Consider the following 17661-nt stretch of genomic DNA (forward strand, 5'->3'; position numbering starts at 1 on the left):
GACGCTTGACTTTTTCAAATATTTTCAAATATTCAAATATTCAAAATTCTATAGGTGGTTTGTCCTCAATTCTTCCATACGAATCAAAATAACATGCATTCTTATCATTTTTATAATAACAAATCCAATGCGTTCCACTTCCCATAATCGAGTCTAAATTCACAATTCCACATTCAAATTTCTTAACTTTTTCAGGTAATGTATCTCTCATGAAGATTCCTCTAAAATGTTTAATATTTTTGCAGATTTCTTCCAATTCCCCGAATGTTAAAGGTTTAAATTTTTTTTCAATGTTTGCTTTCACGTAATTCAAAGTTTTTTAATCTAATCCAGATTCTGTAACATCTTCCAACTCTTTATCTAACCAATTTAAAATGTTTCGAACAATAGGAATCACATCTTTTTTAACGATTGGAGCAGCTTTACGAACATAAGGAACAACATTTTTAACAACTGGAATATTTTCTCCAAAATCTAATAAATCTTTCAAAAGTCCACCATTTTTAAGTTCTTTCAACTGATTATAAGAAAATTCTATTCTGGTTCCTTTATTGTTTTTCTTATGTTTTTCGAGTTTATTGTATTGTCTATTTGTTAAAAATATCTTATCTTCGCCATTTTTTAGTTGATCTATTTTAAATTGAATACTAACGGGTATTTTGTTCTTAAAAGCGGATTTTATTTTTTCTTTCTGATTTTTGCTGAAGTTTACGTTCACCTCCATTTATATAGTTAAAATTTATCTTATCTATAAGCTGAAAGAAAAGGTGCAGTTGTTGGAAACTAAAGTAGAAGATATGGAGCAGTATTCTCGGAGGAACTGTATTGAAATACAGGGAGTTCCATCTAGTGATGACGAGGTATTAGATAGTGTGAAGAAAGTGGGTCAGGCTCTAGACATGGAAATAACCGAATCAATGGTTGATGCATGTCATTTACTGGGGAAAAGACCTAATGCTACTGATCCTCCGGGAATTATAGTCAAGTTTGTACGAAGAATTGATGCTGAGACTTTGTTGTCAAAAAGAAGAGGTAAGAAGCTGTCCACCAGGCATCTAGGACTTTCAACAGACTCTCCTGTCTATGTTAATGAGTATCTAACACCGGAGAGAAGGAGGCTATTTGCCATGGCTAGAAATGTTAGGTCTGATAAGAACTATAAGTGGCTATGGGTTAGAGGTGGGAAGATTTTTCTTAGAAAATCTGATGGAGAACCAGTTATACTTGTAAAGTGCCAAGCTGACTTAGAAAAATTGTAAGTTATAGATTAATTTTTTTTTCTCTTTCAAAATAATATAATTGTTGTTGTTAGTTTATTAGCTGTTTCTAGGTTAGTTTATCCTTTTGTATATTTATTGAATACTATTAGATTAACATGTCACAATATGAAACTATAGATTTCATTAATAAAAATGCTGGTTTTGTTGTAATCCACCAAAATATAAGAAGTTTAAGATCAAATTTTGACATCTTTTTAGCTGAATTGACAGCAATTGAGAAACCTCCTCAAGTGATTGTGTTAACAGAAATTTGGGTAAATAGTAACGAAACAAGTTTTTTTAACATCCCCAACTACTGTTCTTTTTATAATGCTAATGATAAATATAGGGCTGGTGGTGTAGCTGTATATATCCACACAAATATCAATCAAACTAAAATATCAGATGTGAAATTTAACTCAGCTGATATAATAGAGCTATCATTTCAAATGTTAGGTTATGATTTCATAATTTTATCAATTTATAAATTACAGCAAAAAACCACTGAATCATTTTTATTTGAATTAAACTCTTATATGAATAAAGATTATATAAAGAAATGTAATAACCTACTAATTATAGGAGACATTAATATAAATTATCTAGAGAAAAGCAGTGTTATGGATAATTATAAACTTACATTAGCTTCCAATGGATTGGAATCCCTAATCAACGTCCCTACAAGGATCACAAACTTATCTAAAACTTGTATTGACCATATAATTGTAAAAATAAGAAATAAAAACAAAGTTAGAACTGAGGCTGCAGTAATTGATTGTCAGATAACGGATCATTGTTTAACAGCTGTTTGGTTCTGGAGGCCAGGTTGGGGGATTGCGTCAGCTGATTCGGTTAAATTTAGAAATAGTCAATGCCCTTATCGCATCAACCATGACCAACTCAACAATTTACTTGATAATGTGGACTGGAATGGTGTGTTACTAGAACGTAATGCTAATAGTGCTTTTGATATTTTTTTTAACAAATTTTCTTATTTAATAAATGAAAGTAGGAAAGAAGTACATTATAAAAATTGCAGTATAAATAAATTAAAACCATGGATGAATGATATTATTTGTAAACGTATAAAGATGAAAAACTTGTTAGTGAAAAAAGTGAAAAAAACAACCAAACAATACTTTATTGAAATCGCAATTTATAGAAATTAGAAATAAACTTCAGACCGATATTCGCAACCTAAAGAATAAATATTATGAATCATTGTTTAGCAGACATAAAGGAAACTCAAAAAAAAAACTTGGAAAATTATTAAGGAAATAACAAACCAGAAACCCAGTAGAGATTCTATAGTAACATTAGAAATTGATGGCAGGCATGTAAATGAGCCTCGTGTAGTAGCTAATGAATTTAATAATTATTTTCTTTCTGTGGCTGAAAAACTAAGTGTAAATAAAAACAAATCAGATATTTTATCCACTCTAAATTACAAAGAGTATTTTATCGAAAGGCCAGTTTTAAAATCAATGTATATGGCCCCAGTACTAGAGACAGATGTTAGGGAAGCGGTGAACTCATTAAAGAATGGGACTTCTCCTGGAGTTGATGGTATTAATTCACATATTATTAAAAAATATTATCAAAAAATTGCTCCTGTCCTGACGTATGTTATCAATTTGAGTTTTGAGACAGGGGTTTTCCCTGGAAAGTTGAAGGAGGCTGTGGTGATTCCAATTCATAAAAGCGGCTCGAACCTGGCTTGTAATAACTACAGACCCATCTCTTTGCTTTCTTCCTTTTCAAAAATTTATGAAAAAATAATGAAGAAAAGATTAATACTATTTTTAGAGAAAGTAAAATTCTTTAGTACAAATCAATTTGGTTTTAGATAGGGAATGAATACGGAAACTGCATTACTAGATTTTATGGATAGGGTATCAAATGGAATGAATGATGGAATGCAAGTGAGTGGTCTATTTTTAGATATTCAAAAGGCTTTTGATACGGTTGATCACAGAATATTGCTACATAAGATGTACAATTGTGGTGTAAGAGGTGTTGTGTACAGATGGTTTAAAAGTTACTTGCTGAATCGATCTCAGTATGTAAGAATAAATGGGATTTTGAGTAATATGGGAGTAATAAAATATGGTGTTCCACAAGGATCTGTTTTGGGAGCAATACTTTTTCTAATTTATATTAACGATCTATGCTGTGCAAAATTTCATGGGAAAGTAACATCATTCGCCGACGATACAGCACTTTGCTATGTTGAACGGAATTGGAATGAAATAGAACTAAAAATGAATTCAGACTTAGAAGCGCTTCAATGGTGGTTTTCAAAAAACAACATGGTACTTAGCTCTGCTAAAACTAGATTTATGAATTTTAGTTTAAGACGAGAGGTTATTTTTGAAAATAAAATTTTTTATAAATGCATTGATTGTATCAGTGGAGGCGGGCAGTGTTCTACTGTTTGTGCTGAAGTAAAACCTGTGGACAATATAAAATACTTGGGAGTAGTATTGGACAGGGAACTAAAATTTAAGAATCATATCATGAATTTGAAATCAAAAATAAATAGTACTTTAAGGTTATTTATTTATTTTTTACGAAATATATGCAGTAAAGAATTATTACGGGTTCTATATTTTTCACTAGTGCATAGTCGATTGGATTATGGAATAATTTGCTGGGGAGGGACTTATCGTTCAAATATCAAACCAATCTACATGATTCAAAAACATTTTATACGAATAATAGAAAAAAAGCTTAAAACTGAAAAATCTTTCCCAATTTTTTGCAATTTGAAAATCTTACCCCTGCAATATATGTTCGTATATAAAGTTTTAAAAAATATTTTTCATTCGTAGCAGATGCTGCATAACTGATAAGGCTTTTAAGTCTAAACTAAGAAATGCAGCTAGTTTTACTGTACCCAAACCTTCCAATACATACTTCACAAAAACATATTACTTTTTAGCACCAAGAATGTTTAATAAATTGCCAAATGAAATTCAAAATTTAAAAACAGCAACCTTTTTTGCTAATAAAGTTAGAATATGGTTGTTTACTGTTGAAAATATTGAAGATAAGATGTTTAATATAGTTCAATAGAACATTCCTTTCATAACTACTAGTGTACTATCCTATTATAATTGCATAGAAACGCTTGAAAACCTTTTGCCATACAATTCAATTTTAACAATATTTACAAATTTAAATAACGTCAAAAAATATAAATTAACTTTGAAAACAAAGACATTTCCTGGTATTGAAGGGCTTATACAAAAATTGCACTTGAACAATAAATTTTCTTTTGAAATATCAATATGTTTAAAGTTTGGAAAATTATAATATATATATATATATATATAAATATATATATATATATATATATATATATATATATATATATATATATTTATACTCTGTTTTGCCATAATATTACAGGATTTCTAGTGGTGAAAGTAACTCCAAACAGGCACTGCCTTGGAGTACTCTAGTTCCAAATAAATAATAATGAATATCCAATATATTTTGTACAATACATGACCCAACATTCTGATTTAATTTTGTTATATTTAAATGTGTCAATCCATGAATTTCACCCCCCCCCACCCCCCCCCCCCCCCACCCCCCCCCCCCCCCACCCCCCCCCCCCCCCACCCCCCCCCCCCCCCACCCCCCCCCCCCCCCACCCCCCCCCCATTCTATTGTATTGATCCAATTCTTCTAACTGCAACCGACAAGCCAACAACTTCCTTCTTAAGCTTAATATTCTCCTGCTGCAAGTCATTTTGTATCTTCTGAAGGTCATTTACCTTACTGTTAAAACTACCAACCTGTTTTTTCGTACTCGTCAATCTTAGCTGAACAAAACTCCACAGAAGATTTAAGTTCTGCTATTTGAGCGGACAAAGGTTTTTTCATATTTGGGAAAATTGTTCCCTGATAGTTTTCTTCTTCCATTTTCGATAAATAATCTTTATGCAATTTACTAAGTACCTCTTTATCAGCTTGCTCCTTTCGTGAGTGTTTGCTCTTACCCAAGCAGCTCTTGCACTTCCAGCTATCTCTCCTACTCTGCCCCATACGATTCCAAGTAGTAGGTAAAATTTCAGCACACTCGAAATGTAATTTAGAATCAACACTCAGAACAAATTGCAAAGTCGTTTGCATCAGGGAGCAGGTCACCACAAGAAACACAGTCACTCATGACAACAATAACGCTAACAGATAAGACCACAACAATACGTCCGCTCTACTCAACTGCCAGACACAAACTAAGTCTATGTTCGTAAGTCAGAATTGTACGAACATAGGTTTAGTAATATAGTAAATAAAGAAAAAGAAACTACTGGCACACAATTTAAAGGTTAAGTCCGTACTGTACGAACATAGGTTTAGTACGATAGTAAGTAAAGTAAAAGAACCACTAATACGCAATTTAAAGGTTTAAGTCCGTATTTCACGAACATAGGTTTAGTAAGGTGGTAAGTAAAGCAACAGAATACCAAGAATAATACGTTATAAGTTAATTCCATGTAGTACAACATATAAAAACGATACAGAATATGAACGAAATGTTAATTATGATAAGTATAATAAATAAAGTAATAAATCACCAATAGGAATAAGTATTCGTTATGTCCGTATCTCACGAACAATTCGGAAGAAGTGACGTTAAGTTTCTCAGCGCACCGTAGGTCTAATCGTGGTGATCGGAATATGTAGACTGACCTCTTGCTCCTCTGCAGGTCAGTCCGTCTGACGAGTTTGCGTTGGAGCGCAATGCGCGAGTGGATCGTTCATGCCGCAACCTGTCAAGCGTCGAACATGTCGTGGCACGAAAGCTGAGACCAACTTGTTTTATCTGGATCCCGTTACTCATTGCTGACGGGAAAACCAATCCCACAATAAAGCTTGAATGGACAACCCAAAATAATAAAAAAATTACACTGTACTTTTTAGTAACTCACAAACTAAATTTATTATTGGTTTCGTGTATACCATTTTAATTCTTTTGTGATCATCTCGACTAATTCTAACATATACCTTGACTCTTAATTTTCATTTCATCCATAGATTTGTATATGTAAACGTGGTTCTTTTGCAAAAAATTACAACTTCATTTGAATGAATCTATGTTGCAATAAATCTTGTATTTTACATCTGTTCTACTTTAAAATAATAAATTTTTAACCCTGCGTATATATATACATTTCTCAAAGAATAAGATGAAAAATGTATCTACAACTTGCAGCTGATGACAATGTCAGACAAAAGTCTCAAAACTTTACTTCTCGTGGCGGTTCTTGCAAACAACTGTAAAGACGTCATGTAACTTCTTTATTTGGTTTAACTTGGAACTTTAGTCGAGAGCTTTGAATTCGTATCGCTAAAACTTTCTGTTTATTCTTCGTCCACATTTATGAGTCATATTTTTTACTTTCACTGCTAAACATAGATTTTTAGGAAGGTTCTGGAATATAAGTTAAACACTTTTTTCAGGTTGCTCATATTAAATACTAATCAAAATAAATAATCTTTATTGTAAGGTGATTTTAATGTAGTGCGGAAAGTACAGTAATTATTTACAAGATATTTGAGGTGGTGTACATTTATAAATGTTACTTTCACTACATTAAACATTTGCCAGGATAAACAGATAATTCATAATTAAAGATATTCATATTTACTAATGAACTGCAGCGTTGTATTTAAGTTGTTTATTTAAAAGTTTGGGCCAGTCAAAGGTTAGAGTTTTCATAGTCTTTAAATATTTTAAATACCTTTTTATTTTCATATGAAGACATCCTAGAGGTGTTAGGTCATTGGGTGTTACCTTATGATATTTTGTAAGAGCAAAGTAACTATAAATGATAAAAGTATGTGAATTTTACGGTTTCCATGTACCATTGATGAATTGAGCAAAATTATAGCTAACATTTCTGACGTGTTTCCTCTTTATACCAAAGAAAAGGAAAACTTTTTATAAACCGGTAAATGTATTTGATCAAAGAAATCAATACTAATTAGAACATAACCAAGGGCGGCCTAACTATATAAACGTAAATTCACTATAATAATTGATACTTAACCTTGTATGATTTTTTTTGCATAAGGTAATTTCACAAATCAATAAATACAAATATGCCAAATAAAGGCGTTAAAAATTGAAGTAAAATAATAAAAACACCAATATAATATGATAATTTTATGCTTCATACAAAAAGTTATAGTTTTGGTAGAGTATTATTAGTTTTCAACTTTAACACATAAATATAATTACCCGTAAAATGTTACTTTCCTGGACTATATTGAGATTTTGATCAAAATCATATATATATAAATCCTTAACAAAATACAGCTAGACTGTTTATATCTAGATAATCATTACAGCCAATAACTGTGGACAAAAACTTGTATTAGTAATAAGCTAATAATGTTTAATGCATGAATTTTTGGACTTTAATGTTTTCTGTAATGTGGAAAATGGATTTAACCTTTGAACATCTGTACAATACTGAATTCTTGCACTAAATTGAATAAAGATTTAATAAAGGGTAAGATATTCTGAGGCAGAAACAAACTTTTTTAAATTATATATCTCAATTCACTCAAAATCAACCCATACAAACGTACAGTGGAAGTATAATACAGTATGTAAAAAAGTAAAAATCAAATCTCTCCTCCTGTTGCTATGGTCTGTAAAAGTACTGACAGTACATTTTCAAAGTACAATAGACAAACAAGTGAGACCGCTTTCCATCATCGTGAATAATTCATTTCTCTGAACATAGTTGAGGTAAAGTTTATCCTGCATATTCAACGAGAAAAGTTAAAAGACTACTGAAGTTTGAACGAGTCTTAGAAACAATATACATTCTATGTTGGCACTTCGCACAAAAACTTTACAAGCAAATGTTTTAATACGACTATAGCGAAGAAGATGAATGCGCAATATACCAATGGAAAACTGATATTGGATTTCAATAAAGAGTGTTATTTTTGCCTTTACGAGAGATTGACTGAACAACATCCATCAGGAATGTATATTCTGATAAGTGTGTCAAACTAGCGGAAACAGACAGTTAGAAACCTAACTTTGGAATCTGAAAATATGCATGTACCATATTAAGCCCATCCCCATGGACTTCCAGTTTAAACGGCAATCTTATAAGAGTCCTGCCTGTTACCGGCCTTTTCACTCGCAATTTTTATAGGTTTTGTACATTTAAACACTTATGGTTTTGACTGAATTTTATTTTTCACGCCTGTATCGAGTATTTCTTGTTGGCACAATGTAGAAAATACGAGCATATATACACATACACAGGAATGAGAAGCATTCCTCATACAAAAGATAACTATGGTGGGTTTTATAACAGTATTTAAATGTATTATGAGAGTTAGATATTACCTTGGTCTTACATGTCAGCATTGCATTACTGAATAAGTACTGCATGCTATATAATATTTGGTACAACTTTTAATGTGAAAAATTTTGAAATAATAGTTAAAAAAATTATTGAATTAATTGAAGAAATAATTGTTTTATTAATACAAATTTACAGCTGTGAAATCATAAAAAATATTGATAAAATAGATCACTTTCAACTAATAGCATTGGTTTATCGTATTTCATTTCTTATGGTATTTGAAAAACTATGGAGCACGTACAAAATTGTTTAAAACTTTTAGAAGTATAAATAGTTTCTAAATTTTGACAAGCGAACCTAAAAATGATCAGTAAAAATTTTAGTATAATCAGTCCAGTCCGGTTTTACTTTATTTAATAAAACACACACACACACACACACACACACGAGCGCACTCACGAACACAATAGGACACTGACAGACACCATTTGATTTTGATATGACATAATTTGTATTACATTTAATCTCTGGTTAGTTTGTATAAGATGTAATTTAATTGTAATTGATTAATTTTATTGAAAATTCGTACTCTCAATTTAAAAACTAACGAGCTGGCAACAAATGAAATTGGGTGAGGTGCATCTCTCGTTACTTTTCCAGGTTATTGTCTCTATAAAGTTCTTTTTAATCAAGATGTAATTACATAATTTAAAAACACAAGGATTGGGTATTATTCTCCAAAACCTTTTACTCTGCTTTAAATTTTATGGAGTTCGTCTTCTGGCCTGACCAGATGAATTCCTTAATAACCATTTATTTCCCTGCCCTATGTCATGACTATTGTTTTGAGCTGTTTTCTATACACTCTATAGTCCGCCTGCCCGTCTAACTGTGTACCGACTGTGGCGACCCTGTAAGAGTCCTGCGGAGGATGGAAAATTTCAAGCCATGACGTGTGACCTTAAAAAACGACTTTGTTAAGTGGCACCATTCCTTTCAATTTAACCTAATTTTCGCCCTTATATTATTTTAATAATAGTGTTTCTTTAAAGTGTAAATAATATAATTGGTTAGTTTCATATTTTATTAGTTCTCCTAGTCTGCCACTCTGTAATTTGATGTGTTTGTATAGTTAGAACAACTTATCATTAAAGCACATGCCACGCAGAGACTTTTAATGCCAGTCCATTAGCCTAACCATATCAACCTTAATACCAACCGATATATTATATTATTTGTTATGTATTTATATATATTGACCAATTTTATAGTACTTTATATAAACCTCAACGTTTATTAAATTCAACGTAAGTAAATATCCTACGTATGAATTCAACTATCGATTGTCAGGTGTTCGAACATGAACATCTGTAGTGTTAAATCGGAAATTCAGATGAATATTCAGCAGTTTACATCGTATACCCTAACTGTGTTACACATGTTGATACAATCTAATGATAGTTTACTACTTATTAGTGAGTAAAACATAAATTAAACCAAAAAGTCAAAAACCATTTGTTTCAACTAACTTCTGGGGAAAAACTTTACAAGTTATAAAATTAAAGAATTATATAAAACTATTACGTTATCCTGTGTTTTAACTTAAAATAAGTTTCACAAAAATACTTTGTAAATAGTAATGTGGTAGCCGGCCTTCCGTTTGCCCAGTGGAAGGTGAAAGGTCTTCTCTTGGCTTCGTGGCGAGGAAGGTTGTGTAAAACTTTTCGAAATAAAACAGCAGTCGAACTATTAAATGATTTATTTAAAATTAGTACACAATTTGGATCAGGTTAAAAAAACATTATTAGGCCGTAATTAATACATAATTAAAATTTTAGAATTTGGCTTCCGAAAAGTTAAAATACGAAGGGAGAGTGAGAGGGCCTAATTTAACGTCGGCCGAGTTCCCGCACAAGTTGTATTTTTTGTAAAAAATATTTATAAAAAATTATAAATAAAATTATAAATAAAAATGTAAAAATATATTTAGCAAAACTCCATAAATACGATAGTAGTATTGTAAGAAACAATTAAATCGGTAACAAGGTGACTTACATACCGCACGAGTCTGCCTCTGCAATGCATAGTTTTGCTATGCAAATTATTGTAATTGGTTTAGCCCTGAGGTAGTATTGATTATATACCTCAGGACTAAACCAATTACAATAATTTGCATTTGGATAATTTAATTAAATGTATAAGTTACCATACATTGTTATTTAAAGAATATAAGTGTTTAACTGTCCAGTTTTTTGAAATCCAGAAACTTCAATAGAAATTTTCTCTACTTAAACCCAGAATGCCGCAGTAAAACTTGAAAAACAACTGTCATCTCATATTACAGTTAGTATTACAGAATAAATAAATTATAAACTATATAAATTTATTTTAGCACACTCTACCAATACGATTGTAGTAGTGTAAGAGGCAATTAAATCGGTAACAAGGTCACTTACATACCGCACGTGTCTGCCTCTACAATGCATAGTTTTTGCTATGTAAATCATTGCAATTGGTTTAAAACCCTGATTTAGTATTGAAATAGGTAATTAAATTGTTAGTTTGGTCACTTTACATACTACGTGGGTCTCCATAAAAAATGTATAGTTTTGCTAAGTGAGTTATTTACAACTGGTTTATAGCACAGTGTTAGTACTTGAAATATAAAATTAAAATAGGTGTTTGGTCACTACTTCATTGTCTAGATGACTGTGCTAATCACGTTAAGACAGGGAATTTTTAAGGTATGTTAAAAAGATGGTGTGATCATTGTACATAATGCTGAATAATTCATATTCCCCGGAACATTGTCGAAATAAAAGTTACCTTGCATATTGAATAAGGAAAGTTTTAAATACTGCTGAAATTTGAACGTAGTTGTGGAGTAATGTTCAGGCTTTGTCCGTACCCTTCACATTAGTTCTTGCAAGCATATAATCTACACACACACACACACACACACACACACACACACACACACATATATATCTTATATATATATATATATATATATATATATATATATATATATATATATATATATATATATATAGATAGTACATGAAGGTAATACACTTTAACTGTCCAGCAATAAAAATATCAAATGATCATTTTATAAATAATGAACAGCATATTTTTAAACGAAAGGCAATACAGTTACGAGCTGCCTCATACTTTCCGTGCACGACTTGTCGAATTTCCAGCTGATTTAATACATTCTTGTCACAATGAGACAGAATGATTGACAACGTAACAGAACAAACATGAATACCTTCATCGGACACTCAATTTGTCTGTGTTAAGATCAGTTTGGTTATAGGGATAAAAACGATTGTAATAAATACGAATACAGTAAGCAAGATTTGTAATATGTTGCGTAAAGTTAAAAGAAAATACATTTTTAATAAATAAATATAGCATCTATCTTCCATGTAAGTCGATAAAGCCATTTATCGATCCAGACATGCAAATACAAACATATGTCGTAGCTGTATATCTCGAATACATTAGGTGCAATGCCTTAAACGTTTGAAATTGCTTGGAGTACTTTTCGTGGGTCTCTGACACCACTGCCCAGTAAAAAAAATGTTTAATTAAACTCCAAGCCCAGAGGAAAATTTTATGAAATTATAACACAATTTTATAGTGTTGTAAAAACTAACTTTTTTGGTTATTTAATACAAACATTGACACTTAAAAACGTTTTAAATAATTCATGAAAATACAATACTGACTAAATTATTTTGTGTTATACCAAAATCCAAAATATACCCTTCTGTGTTCCATTAAATGGTATGTGTATGCTTTATAACTTTATATTGGATTTAATTTTGTGTCCAGAATGCTATCACTGCTATAATTTTCATGCAAATAATTTTAAAGGTGTATTTATCTGTCAGTTTTGAAAACACCAGGAATGGTATACTTTATTAAATTCAACTTACATAAGATATTAGTTAAAGTAATCAAAAGTACGAATTAATTTAGGTAACAAAACATAAAAAAAATATATTATTGTGGTACTTTCTAGAAGGTCTGTTCTTTTTTGGAATTAGTTATTAATTTATAATAATGACTCCAATAATATACTTTTTTTATTTCTGGGAGGCCTTTCGTACTCAATGAGCACGTGTGGGTCTGATGATGTGCTCAATGTGTACAATAGATCTCACAGAAATAAAAAAGTATAATATTGTAGTAATTGTTTTTAAATTAATAATATTGTGGTATTGTTATTAATATAAATTGTTTATGTAGTTTACATTTATATTTATTCCAAGAGATTATTTAATGTGAAACAGAATAGAAAATCTAATGTTGCCAAAAAATACTCTTCCACCATACTATCAATATTTTGGTCATTATATTATGGTTTATGTAAAGTAATAAACTTTTAAAAAATCGGTATACACACCATATACTTAAATCCAGGTATGATAAAAGAGTAGAAAATCCTCTTGAACTCATTGTCCACTCAACTAAATCTACAATCTGCCCTTTTTCGTCTCTCAGGTATGTCACTGAACCGCGGCGATCCACTCTGGCAAGTTATCAGGGTTATCCTCATGTTCAAGCTTCAGAGCCCCCTTATGTTTATGATTTTGCGCGCGTGTGTGTGATATAAATATCATAATCATTCAAGTCCTAGGGTAAAGGCTGATTAAATACATATTTCCAATAATCCAATCGTGGGAATGTTTCCATAATTACAAGTTTAATTTATTTTATATTAATTGCTTTCTATAACTTATATTCTTATATTTTATTTATAAAGTTGCAATATTTATAACAAATACTAAATTCAGTGTTATTTCAGTCTTTCATTTTATATTTAATTAAATACTAAACGTTCCATGAATTCGTGGCTGATAACATTTGTAGGCCACAACTTTGTCCAATACAATGAATTTGAATTTGACCATGAATCAATTGGACAAGTTGAAGGTGGACTAATACAGCAGCAACTAGAAACAAGTTAATTGTATTTAAAAGGTAATCTGCTTGCAATACCTGAGTTTGGTGCTCCCAAAACAATGTGATGTTCTCAAGCTGGATCATTGCTTATGTCCAATAGTGCTTCGTTGTGGCTCAAAGATTAAACAGATAATTATTTAACTTACCTTGTATCAAGAAAAACTTTAAAAACAATGTCAAAGTGTAAACTAATTTCCAAAAATTGTAACATTTGAAATCCTAATAGAAATGAAATCAAAAGTTCGAGTATATTAGTATACATACACGATTTACTAGTTGAGAGTTATTGAAGTGTATCATTTGAAAAGCTTGAAATATTTAATTCATGTCTGTATCACTCAGCGTTAGCGAACTTTTTTATTTCATTCCTAGGGATATTATTTCCATTTAATTGTCTTTCAATAGTTGCACTTATCCTGATACTGGATATTCAGGAGTAAATTTACCAATTTTGGGAATCTAAAAGAACTGGAATATATATTAATGTGTCGTACAACATTTGCAGTGTTTTTAATACAAGTGTATGTTTCAAATATCTTTGGTAAAAAGCTAATTACGAAACTCGTTAGCAAATCATTCACATGCTTCTGACCTCAATTTAAAAACAATAATCCTTACGTAACGTTAAAAAGGGATTCATAGATTCAGTTTTTTAAAGAAATGCAGATTCAGTGTACAAAGACAGAGAGAGAGATTTTGCGTAATTGTAGTTCAATTTCAACATTTATACTAAAAAACATTTTAGCTTTTAAAAAAACTGTATTCAGTTATTACCAATCATTAAAATAAACCATTCGTTTATAAAAACTCAGGAAAGTTTGTTTTAAGTGATGCTCTATTAAAGTAATCTAATATTCCTTCGTCCGAGATACTGTCTTATTAATCGAGAATAATGTATTTTTGTCCAAATCAATGTCACCTCAACCGAATTCCATTCATTGATGAATTGAACTTTATAAATCTGGTGAACAAACAATTCGATGTTTTTTCAAGCGGTTCAGAAACTGTTTACTTTGCCACCTAAAGAACCAACGAATTAATTAGTCTTCATTATTTAACTTACGGTTGAGTCCCTGCCATAAACGATTAAATGTTTGTTTAACACTTACTTTAACTGTATGTTTACAAAACCAGTCTTATTGTTAGATCGTTTTTGTTATAATAAGTACATTATGTTTCATAACTACTAAAAGCTATTAATTTAAATATAATTCTTTCATGCCCTAAAGCGAAACCTTCAAATATTTGTTTGCGCAGACCACGACGCGTTTATTAATAAATAATTATGTATTAAAAATTTAAATTAATTAATATTGATTCGGTGTTAGCAAAATATATCTTATGAGGTACTCCAGAAATTGTATTTTTATGTTTTAGTTGGTCTCCCTAGCTATCCACGTGGTATATCTTGAATGAACGGCTCGGCATTTTTGTTTTATTTCTAAATATGTAGTCAACATAAATTTCGAAGGTAGTAGTGGCCACTCCATGGGATTTGGTTTAAGCCTTGGCAAACGTTCCCAAATTGGCTTAAAGATAACCATAATGGGCACAAGAAAATTGAGTAAACACATTTGAGAACAAAATGAATACAGTAACGTGACATTCTAACGCATGTAGCCTAGGTATTCGTCAGATTTTTACAGGCAAATTTACTTTTAATTTTACAAAAATCTTTACGTATGCAATGTTGAGTGCCTTGACGGTGCATGTTCACCCACGGTATTTATCTTAGTCTCATTAGGGAACCTCACTCCTCAAAAGTAAAAAGGCCAAATTGTTTTACCTATCGCAGCCTGTGGAAAAGTTAAAGTAATAACAAAAATAGACACAAAGACAACAATCAAGGATGTTATGAATATTAAATGGTTGAGAGAAGCTTTTAAAAGTATGACCTTATACAGAACTTTGTTAGAAACCGGTGTTAAATAATTGGTTATGTAGTTAATTTCAGTCAGTTAAAACACTGTTTCAATCATGTTACCACAAAACGCGTAGTTCAGTGATTACATCCCACTTGTTTAAAAGTTCATTCATTAATAACCATCACAAAACACATTATTTAATTGTGGAAATAAGTTGTTTAATTAGTATGGAATTGTACCAGTATATAGTAAAAGCTATTTTGGTATACATAATGGGTTATAATTCAAAAATTCAAAAAGAAATTTATTTCACTTTTTTACATAATACATACAAAAAACAGTAAAGTACTAATACTAAAAGAAAATTAAGCACAGCATAATTATTCTAAACAATTAAGTACAATATCCTAAAAAAAACTAAAATAATTAATAATAAAATAACATAATTTTGTAGTGAAATAAATTAGGTATATCCCAAAGGCAAGGCCCGTGTGGGATATCCATCACTTGAAAAAACACTTAAAAACTACACAGAAGACAGCTGCATTTTTACTGACTAAAAAAACAAAATACATCTTTTTTACGTAAAAAAATTTAAAGGACATTCAAAATAAACATTTATTATTTCTGCCTTAGACATTTTTGCTATTATTCATAACTAGTAAAATAAAAAAAAAAAATATATCTAAAAATTCATTATAATGAGCTATACTTAGAATTGGATCAAATAAACAAAACTTAATTGATAAATGAGTTAACTGATAATATATATATATATATATATATATATATATATATATATATATATATATATATATATATATGTGCAATCTAGTAGTAAAGATCATCATTTATCCCCTTTGTGAAAGAAAAAAAAAACTATTCAATAACGCTAAATAAATTTTCACAATCAGACACGAAATTGACACGACATGATCAACTGCTCAATATCAATAAGGTACTGTTCTATTGATGAACTATGTAACCTGTATGCAGCAAGAAGTACAAAGTCAACGTTATCAGAGTGACAGGATAATTTTAGGCAGTCAGCTGATAGGAGCTCTGAACACGTGTCTACAATATAACATCGATAACACGAGCGTACGTACACAATTACACCGCCTGACCGATATGAGTCATTACAATGAGCAAAGAGATCAAAACCCTCAATTTTATAAAAACTAACTTCATTACTCATTACCCATACTTCTGTTAAAATGACGAAATCAGGCTTTACCTTCATTAGATTAAGCTCAATAATAAACAATTCACAGTTTTGACGTAAAATTCTTATATTCTGAACAACAAGTTTTAATGAGTGGGTCACGTCAAAAATAAATTAAGAATTATTATTGTGATAACAGGTAAACTACAAACAAAGTTTAAATTTTAAAAACTATAAAAATATGTATTGTAGTAATAATAATACTGAAAAACTCTGCACTATAATTCATAAATTTCTAATTAAAATGACAAAATACCACCCCGATATCCCCGATATCTTTATAGTGTTTAAAAAATTACATAAGCCGTTAAAAAAAGTGTTTACAATAATAAAAATACAAATTTAAAAATTAAGAACCTAATTGGCAAAATAAAAATATTCATTTAAAACGCTTAAGTATTACTAGGATTACAAGAAATTTTACTAACTTAAACAAGTTGTTAGCACTCACCTACTGCAAAATTTGACATAAAAAAACTAAAAGGAGGTGACGAAGTGTAAAAAGAAAACTTACAAGTTTGCCAGATCGTCCATAGTTGTTACCACCTTCACACGGTCGCCTGCATTCTTCCTCATTCTTGCCACCTCTTATCCAGAGGTAGGTGTAAGCCTTGTCTTTCTTCACTTGGCGCGCAGCATTGAGAAAGTTTGCGACGACCAGGAGCCAAGCTCTCATTCACATACACCACATCTGCAGGTCTCGAAGTATGTCCTATGTCATGTGTGTTGAGGTTCCTCTTCACCCTCCGCTTCTGCAGCAGACCCTCAGCGTCCAACCTCCTAACCATCTTCACGACGATTCCAGGTGGTTTCCCGGAGCCGTCCCTCGTGCGGAGTCTATGACACGCGTCGATCATGCCGTCTTCCACGGGGTAGTCGAGGGCCTTTCCCACCATCTTCACCAGACTCACCACGTTCTCACCTTTCTCCACTGGGATGCCATGTGTCTCAAGGGTGTTACGCCGCGAGTATTGCTCTGCCTCGTCCATCCTGGC

At 31.0% G+C, this 17661-nt stretch overlaps 1 protein-coding gene across 1 annotated transcript; it reads left to right on the forward strand.

The window, feature by feature from the left end:
* The first annotated feature begins 797 nt into the window (after nucleotides 1-797).
* LOC124355872 lies at nucleotides 798-1259 on the forward strand. The gene has a single exon (XM_046807027.1). It carries the CDS (start codon nucleotides 798-800, stop codon nucleotides 1257-1259), a length of 462 nt encoding a protein of 153 aa, XP_046662983.1.
* Nucleotides 1260-17661: the final 16402 nt, after the last annotated feature.

Source organism: Homalodisca vitripennis, chromosome 2, assembly GCF_021130785.1.
Source record: "Homalodisca vitripennis isolate AUS2020 chromosome 2, UT_GWSS_2.1, whole genome shotgun sequence".
Taxonomy (NCBI): domain Eukaryota; kingdom Metazoa; phylum Arthropoda; class Insecta; order Hemiptera; family Cicadellidae; genus Homalodisca; species Homalodisca vitripennis.

Bases quoted from the DNA above. Each gene is read 5' to 3' on its own strand.
- LOC124355872 (XM_046807027.1), top strand. From the start codon at position 798: ATGGAGCAGTATTCTCGGAGGAACTGTATTGAAATACAGGGAGTTCCA.